At 47.2% G+C, this 8,540-nt stretch overlaps 2 protein-coding genes across 2 annotated transcripts; both read left to right on the plus strand.

The window, feature by feature from the left end:
- The first annotated feature begins 5,433 nt into the window (after window positions 1-5,433).
- LOC105272825 (uncharacterized) lies at window positions 5,434-7,608 on the plus strand. Its single transcript, XM_011315050.1, has 3 exons — window positions 5,434-6,396; window positions 6,685-7,113; window positions 7,156-7,608. Exons 1-3 carry the CDS (start codon window positions 5,434-5,436, stop codon window positions 7,606-7,608), a joined length of 1,845 nt encoding a protein of 614 aa, XP_011313352.1.
- A 132-nt stretch (window positions 7,609-7,740) lies between these two features.
- Window positions 7,741-8,235, plus strand: LOC105272826 (uncharacterized). The gene has a single exon (XM_011315051.1). The coding sequence runs from the start codon at window positions 7,741-7,743 to the stop codon at window positions 8,233-8,235; it is 495 nt and encodes a 164-aa protein (XP_011313353.1).
- Window positions 8,236-8,540: the final 305 nt, after the last annotated feature.

Genomic DNA, 8,540 nt, shown 5'->3' on the forward strand with positions numbered 1-8,540 from the left:
TTTTAGGGGTTTTTCCATTGATTATTATTTGTTGCAAATTGAATTGGCAACAAAATAATCTCATGGATAAATCAGCTAAGCCCCATTGTTCATTTAATATCAACAACAAACAGTTTGATCGTTTTTAAATGTTATAAAAAAAACGATGGGGCGTACGGCATTTTTCCATCAGATGTTTTCTGTTGCAAATTCGATTTGCAACAAAAAATAATCAATGGAAACATCTCCGAAAGCTCATTGTTTATTAGATAATTGATGAAGAGGATGTAATTTTCGAAGAAAATTCCGAACGACTGTAAGGCAGGGAAAAGGGAGAAGGAACCACGTTAAAAATGAATTGGTGGCCCTGAAATGGGCCGATTGAAGTTTGTCCATCCGTAGACCGTCTGACAGAGGCAGGCATTTCCTACAGTAGGTTTTCTATGTGTCCTCCACCTGCATGAAAGCAGAGCCTGGCCCTCTTGAGGAGATTCCTCCTCATGCCTTCTAGCTCTTCAGGGCTGATGGCTGCAACTGCAGCGTGCAGAAGAGCTATCACCTCCTCCTGAGTCCCTGGATGGTGCGCGTATATCCAGGCCTCCAGTGTCCCCCACAAGTAAAAATCCAGCGGAGAAAGATCTGCAGAACGGGGAGGCCACGCAACTGGTGGTTGCCGACGTCCACCCCTGTCCCGGTCGCTCCTGTTCCCGATCCAGCGATCTGGGAACCACTCGTCCAATTGGTGAACCACGGCCACAGACGTATGGACTGGAGCTCCGTCGTGCTGGAACCAGACAGCATTGTCGGCAGGACCGTCCCCGACGGCAGTTATGGGGCGATCTCGGAGAAATCCCAGATAATTGCCACCCTGAAGCATCAACAAATAAAATTTAGTTATTAAAAAAAAAATCCTTATTGTAACTGAATAAAGAATACTTACGTCGAGACGTACTGAAAGGTGGTGAATGTGAACTTCGTCACCAATAATTCCTCCCCAGATATTCATGGTGTCCCAACGAATCGGGAAATTGATTTCTTTCGTAAGACGAGGATTTTCAAAAGCCCCATGATGCTCATTGTGCTGGTTGATAATCCCCTTTCTGACGAAAAGCTTCTCGTCTGTCCAGCATACGTTGCCCATGAATTCTGGATCGCGACTTTTGTCAAGGAGCCATTGGCAGAAGTTCACTCGCTTCGGGAGATCTTCTGGCATAAGCTCCTGCAGCGGGGTAAGTTTCCAGGGGTGTAAACCCTCGATCCTCATCGCCCAATGATTTTGCTTAACCCGGTGCACCGTCGAAATGGAAGCGCCGACAGAAGACGCGATGCCCGGAACGGACATGTCCGGAGACTTCCCGACTCTCTGGAGAATTGCCTCTTCCAGATGTACGCCATCCGCACGTCTTGGACGCCCTTCGCCGTGCCTTGGGAGGACGTTACTCTCCCGCAGCCGACGAAAAGAATTTCGGAAACTTCGCGGATCGGGAACCACTCGGGTGGGAAACTGCTCCGCATAAATCCGGACAGCTTCCGCACCATTACCACCCGCTAAACCATAAACGGCCACCATATCCGCGTATTCCATTGGAGTAAAACGCACCATTGTCACAATGTTGATAACTTCACGGTCACACAACGAATGACTACGTCGAGGACGACTATCGTGAAAATCCGTTAAACAAAAGACTCGCGGGCGCGATCGCATGATGGTGAAAAAAGGACAGAGAAACATTGGTGTAAAAAGAGACGGAAGAAAAAAAAACGATCGCTGAGTTCCCTGAAAGAACATCCTTCTCAGAAAAAACAGGATTTTTCCATTGATTATTTTTTGTCGCAAATCGAATTTGCAGCAGAAAACATCTGATGGAAAAATGGCGTACGGCCCATCGTTTTTTTTATAACATTTAAAAACGATCAAACTGTTTGCTGCTGATATTAAATAAACAATGGGGCTTAGGTGATTTCTCCATGACATTATTTAGTTGCAAATTCAATTTGCAACAAATAATAATTGTTTAAAGTAGACATGAAAAAACGCCCCCCAACCCAACGACAATTAGTCCATGAATTTCGGACACTTCCGGGGTTCATCGGTATGGTGACCCGACGGTCAGCAACGAGCTTGGGACCCCCCAATTTTCAGTTATCAACGAATATTCGTACATTCAACGTCGCCTAATAAACATCTCAACTTTTACGTGTACCTTAACGTCCTTCAACATTCAACGTTACACCGCGAGCGATCTTAACCGACGCGCAACTTTTCGTTGTTAGCCAATGATTAATCAATTGTCTAAATCAACATAACTCAACCCGTTAAATCAACTCAAAGATTAATCACCGACTTTGTATATTTTTGTACATAATCTCGACAAGTGAATATTAAAACCCAGTGTTTTATACCTCGGTTTTTGTTCCACTTGATCACCCTTTTCCCAACACCCATTTCTAATTTTCCGACGCCCGACCACCCACAAGCAATGTCCTCAACTAAACATTGGTCCGTCGAGCCGGATCGGTGCGGAAAAAATAGTGAAAATTGTGAAAGTGTCGCGAATTTTCAACGGCGTAAGAAAAGGGACACCAAGCCATTTTCACAAACTCAACGTACCTCTCGAAAAATCGATAATCCCAACGGACACCCAACGCGAGAACAATAGATATTTATTGACCTCGCGCCTTTGTTTTCGGTTGTTTACATTTTCGAGTGCCTCAAATTCCTTGACCGCGTGTGCGAAAGTTCGGGAGTCCTCGACTATCTTTGCGCAACGACGTCACAGCAGTCCCCCACTCATCGGGACTGAGTTCAACAAGTGAGACCGGAGCGCACTCAACGCCAACTCAACGATCGATAACCCAACGGTCGATAACCCAACCGTCGGTAACGCAACGAAACTCCATGTACCATCATCGCAGAACATGCAGATGAAATAGCAACGCAGATCAACGAGCCCAACGTCGAGGTCAATGACGTACCTCCCATCATTGTACATGCTCCTGAAAAGCAATAAGAACGAGAAGAATGGGCAAATGCTGTGGAAGACCCAGCGCAACCTGACCTCAACAAAATAAAAAGAAGACTCTCTGAGATTCCAGACCTTCAACGCACAACGAGTCACTCAACCACCCTATCACCAGGAACCCTCAATCAATTGGAGTTCCTGGAGGATAAGGTGCTCGAATTTAACGGCACACACGACGAACTGATGCACATGACGGCCTCAGACACAACAATGGAAGAGCTCAACGGTCAGGAGGCGTATTTGAAGGAGGCCTGGATAGATTTTGCAGATCGCTCCCAGACAATCATTGGTAACTTGCCCTCAGATCACATTTTCATGAAGGGCAAAGTCTTCTTGAGGACAGGAGAACTCAAGAGAGAGACCTTGAAGCGTATCTGGAAGCTCAAGGGACAACTCGCAACGAAAGAAAAATTATCAACGGAACGCCCAACGACCACTCAACTAAAACGAATAGATTTGCCAACGTTCCGGGAACAATTCTCACAATGGAAGGAATTTTCCGATCTATTCCAGAACCTGGTGGGGAGGCGGCTTGATATGTTGCCAGCTGACAAACTTCTGACGCGGAAGGAAGCTCTCCAGGGTCCACCAGCGGAGCACATCTCCTCATTCACGGCCACAGACGCCAATTTTGAGAAGGCTTGGGAGAAGCTTCAACGACACTATGAGCATCCACGTCTCATTGCGGGGCATCTCTTCAACAGGGTGTCCAACCTGCCAACGATGGCCTAGGGAGATGCCAAGGTCATGATAAACAACGCTCACATTGCAACAGAAACTGTAGATCAGCTAATAAGCACCGCTGGGATACCAAAAGAAAATTTGGGCGAACAATTTGTATTCCACCTGCTCAAACGCTTAATGGAGGCGGACACGCGCATCACATGGGAGCAAAAGCTGGGTGCCTCAACAAACTTCGTACCCCTGCAAGAGCTAGTCAACTTCCTGGAGTCAACTGCCAGAGGCATGACTCCAGATGATCAACAGGACTCACCGCAAATAAAAACGAAACCAACGCCTCAGGGAAAACCAACGCAACGGGCACGTGCATATCATGTGGCTGAGACAGCACCTCAGCAAACAGAGACTCAACGATCCAGACCTGCTGATTGCTGCGCATATTGCAGGGACAGGCACTTGATTTGGGCAGGGAAAGTGCCCAGGATTCGAAAACCTTGCACCAAGGAAACGGTTGGAATACATCACAGGCATGCGCCTGTGCTTCAACTGCTTCGGCACGCACACGGTGGCAAAATGCAAGTGCATCATGGCTTCCTTCAAGTGCCAACAACGCCATCACACGATGCTGCATCTCGACCAAGAGAGGAGTGAATCCAGCACCTCATCCAACAACGCTCCGGAGGCACCAGCAACGAGAGAGGAATCAGGTCTGAGTGATTGATTTATTATATTCTTATACATCACTCAGAACACTGATCCCCCTTGTACATTCAATCAGGCGCGTTCATCAGTTCATTAACAGCCAACGTCAATGAAAAATGAACGGATCGAGAATCATCAATGCCAATCAACGTAGAGAACAACAAGTTGTACAACAACTCAACGGATCAACGACTAGTGCTCTTGGCTCCGGCAAAAGCCAGAGCATTCTCTCACAGCGGATTCTACACCATCGCAAGAATCCTCATCGATCAAGGCTCAGAGCTTTCATTTATTGCTGAGAACCTTGTGCATCAACTTCACCTACAACGAAGACACTCAACAATCGACCTGATCGGAATTGGTGGAAAGCACGCATGCAAAACGAGAGGAAGTGGCAATCACGCTCCAATCAACGAAAGAGCCATTTCAACAAGTTGAGATCAACGCCCACATCTTCAAAAAGCTAACCTCACGGTTACCAACGTTTTATTGCTCATCTGCATCAATCGGATCACTGCAGCAGCTTTAACTGGTAGATGAGACCTATTCAACACCTGGACCTATCTACATTATCATAAGAGCTGACAACTATGGGACAATCATCGGTCATAAAATCAAGAAATCTAACGACAATCAATTAGTTGGCCAACTAACGAAATTTGGATGGATCCGATCAGGTCCATTATGCTATGCGAACTGTTCAACGAAGACCTCCTTCTCCGCGGCAAGGGGATCCTCTAATGATCAATTAACGGAGCTTCTACAAAAATTCTGGGTCCAGGAAGAACCACCAACTCCAACGAATGCAACCAACGAGCTCACACCAGACGAACGAGAGTGTGAAGAACACTTTCAACGCACTCATCAACGAGACACAACGGGCCGCTATATTGTGCGATTACCACTTCGCACATCAACTACAGCGCTCGGAGAATCGAGGAGTACGGCGCTTCGTCAACTCCATTCAGTGAAACGAAGACTGAACGCCAATCCTGACTACAGCTAGCTGTACAACGACTTCATCAACGAGTACGAAGCACTTGATCACATGCGACGTACACACGATAACTCAGAACCATCAACAACATATTACCTGCCACATCAAGGGGTTCTAAGGGAAGATGCACTAACCACGAAACTTCGAGTGGTTTTCAACGGTTCCAACAAAACAACTTCGGGCATCTCACTCAACGACATCCTCCACGCGGGCGGAAAGCTTCAAGTGAATGCAATGGATGTTCTCACATGGTTGAGAAGACATCGAATCGGTTTTGGCACCGACATCGTCAAGATGTTTAGACAAATCAACGTGCACAAAGATGACTGGGACCTGCAACGTATTCTGTGGTTAGATGAAACACACCGACTGGTGACCTATCAACTCACCACACTCACATACTGGCAGAAATGTTCCCCATGGCTCTCTCTGAGAGTCCTGCAGCAGTTAGTCAACGATGAAGGTCAACGATTCCCAGCAGCAGTGCCACCGCTAACTAAAGGGCGCTACGTCGACAACATTTACGGTGGAGCTGACTCAGAGGAAGAAATCAAAGAAATGATAACTCACGTTCAACAAATCTGCCATGCGGGCGGATTTCCACTCCAGAAGTGGACGAGCAATCACCCAAAGATTTTCCAGCAACTCAACTTGTCAACGGGAACGACAGGGCCAGTGCAATTCGAGGAGGCCATAATAAAAACTCTCGGATTGTGTTGGCATCCATCGACGGACTCATTCCACTACAAAGCAAAGACCTTCAACTCAACGAACTTCACCAAGAGAACACTGTTGTCGGAAATAGCTCAGATTTTCGACCCTCTTGGATTCATCGCACCAGTCATAGTTCGAGAAAAAATATTAATCCAAGAACCCTGGTTGCTAAAATCAACGTGGGATGATCAACTGCCACTTGAATACGTACGACGGTGGAAACAGTTCAGGGACGAACTCACGCAACTCGACCTGCTCTCCATCTCCAGATGGCTGAGCCTATCTCCAACGATCACCAACGTACAAATACATGAATTTGCAGACGCATCGACGGTTGCCATGGGGGCAGTTGTATATTTACGCACTCAACGAGGCAACGAAACACCAACGGTCAACGTGGTGTGTGCGAAAACGAGAGTAGCCCCACTGAAGAAGATGACCATTCCACGCCTAGAGCTCACAGCCATCCTGCTGACAAAAATAGTCAGCTAGACCCAGCAAACGCTGGAACTCAACGCAGAGATATACCTCTGATCTGATTCATCGGTCGCCTTGGCATGGATCAACCGCCATCCTTCACGATGGAAGGAGTTCGTTCACAATAGAGTGACGAAAATCCAAGAAGAATTACCAACAGCTGTGTGGAGACATGTTGGTGGGATTTACAACCCCGCTGACTTTGCTTCACGTGGCATATCACCGAGTCAACTCAACGAACATCACCTGTGGTGGAAAGGACCTGAATGGCTAGCTAAACCGCCGTCAGTCTGGCCACAAAATACAACCAATACTTCAACGGAGGTCTCACTCGAAGAGAGACCAGCATCGGCTCATCCAGTGGCTGTTGAAGTTAGACAGCATCCATTGGCAGAGTTCCTCAACAGATACTCCACGTTGTCTAAGGTTCTACAAGTCGCAGCAACGATAACTCGAGCAATCCAACGATTTCGCAGGGAACCAACGCCAGAAACGCCAGTGCTAACAACGGGAGAACTCAACGAAGCGAGGATCGTCTGGGTAAAGGTAACCCAAAAACAATATTTTGAATCTGTGTTGCAGAACCTCAACGAGAACACTCAACTTCCTCGACAACATGCAATGGCCAAACTGACGCCGAGAATAGACGACCAAGGAATTCTAAGGCTGGGTGGAGGACTGAAAAACTCATTGCTCGATCCAGACGAAATTCACCAAGTGATATTACCACGGAAGTCTCGGTTACCAACATTGATCATCAACGAAGCGCACCAGAAAACCCTACACGGAGGAGCGCAACTCACCATGGCCTACATCAGACAACGATACTGGATTGTTGGAGGCAGAAAAACTGTCCAAGCGTTTATTCTACGCTGCTCTGTCTGCACCAGGTTCAGGGCAACACGAGCACAACAGCTGATGGGTCAGCTCCCAACGCCGAGAGCAACACCTTCACGACTATTCCTGCACACTGGAATTGATTATGCAGGACCACTTCCAATTCTCAAATGGAGACCAACGAACGCTCAACCATAAACTGTCCATATTGCTGTCTTTGTCTGTTTTAGCACATCAGCCATTCACCTAGAGCTGGTCAACAGACAAACAACGGACGCGTTTATTGCTGCCTACAAAAGATTCACTGGAAGGCGAGGCATTCCAGCTGTAATGTACAGTGACAACGCCACAACGATCGAGGGAGCAGCCAACGAACTCAACAGACTGTACAATCAACAGTCTCCCGAGAACCAACAAATTAGAGCAGCATTGGCACACAATGGCACGCAGTGGAAATTCATCCCACCAAAAGCCCCTCACTTCGTAGGAAAGTGGGAAGCTGCGGTAAAATCAACGAAGTATCAGCTACGACGAGTGCTGGGAACCACAACATTAACTTATGAAGAGTTAAATATGGTCCTGGTACAGATCGAGGCCTGTCTCAACTCGAGGCCAATTGTCCCAAAGACGGATGACCCTGATGACCTGCAGGTATTAACACCAGGGCACTTCCTCATCGGAGAGCCTCTCCAACTCATCCCGGAGCCATCTCAACTCGACGCCAACACAACGAAAATTACCAGATGGAATCTGGTGACTCAAAAAACTCAACAATTCTGGTACAGATGGTCGAGAGAATGTCTTCAACTTTCATTCAACGTATAAATGGAATCAACGTCAACGAAACATCAAAGAAGGAGACATGGTCTTGATGATCGACGATGATCAACCTCCAGCACATTGGCCTCTGGCGAGAGTTAGTGCTGTAAGGCCAGGGGCTGATGGACTCGTAAGAGTGGCTGAATTAATAACAGCACGAGCAGAAATCCCAACGAATCGGGACGGAGAGCCAGAGCCACAGAATGCCCGACTTCAACGTCTCACCTTCACCAGACCAATAGCGAAACTCTGCTTGCTAACAACGGATCCACCACCAGAAAATCAACGAGAAGACACCAACAAAGATCAAC

This window comes from Fopius arisanus, unplaced genomic scaffold (assembly GCF_000806365.1).
Source record: "Fopius arisanus strain USDA-PBARC FA_bdor unplaced genomic scaffold, ASM80636v1 scaffold00319, whole genome shotgun sequence".
In the NCBI taxonomy this organism is placed as follows: domain Eukaryota; kingdom Metazoa; phylum Arthropoda; class Insecta; order Hymenoptera; family Braconidae; genus Fopius; species Fopius arisanus.

Bases quoted from the DNA above. Each gene is read 5' to 3' on its own strand.
- LOC105272825 (XM_011315050.1), top strand. From the start codon at position 5,434: ATGCGACGTACACACGATAACTCAGAACCATCAACAACATATTACCTG. The intron at 6,397-6,684 runs GTACAAATACAT...TCACGATGGAAG, and splicing joins TATCTCCAACGATCACCAAC to GAGTTCGTTCACAATAGAGT. The intron at 7,114-7,155 runs GTAAAGGTAACC...TCTGTGTTGCAG, and splicing joins ACGAAGCGAGGATCGTCTGG to AACCTCAACGAGAACACTCA.
- LOC105272826 (XM_011315051.1), top strand. From the start codon at position 7,741: ATGTACAGTGACAACGCCACAACGATCGAGGGAGCAGCCAACGAACTC.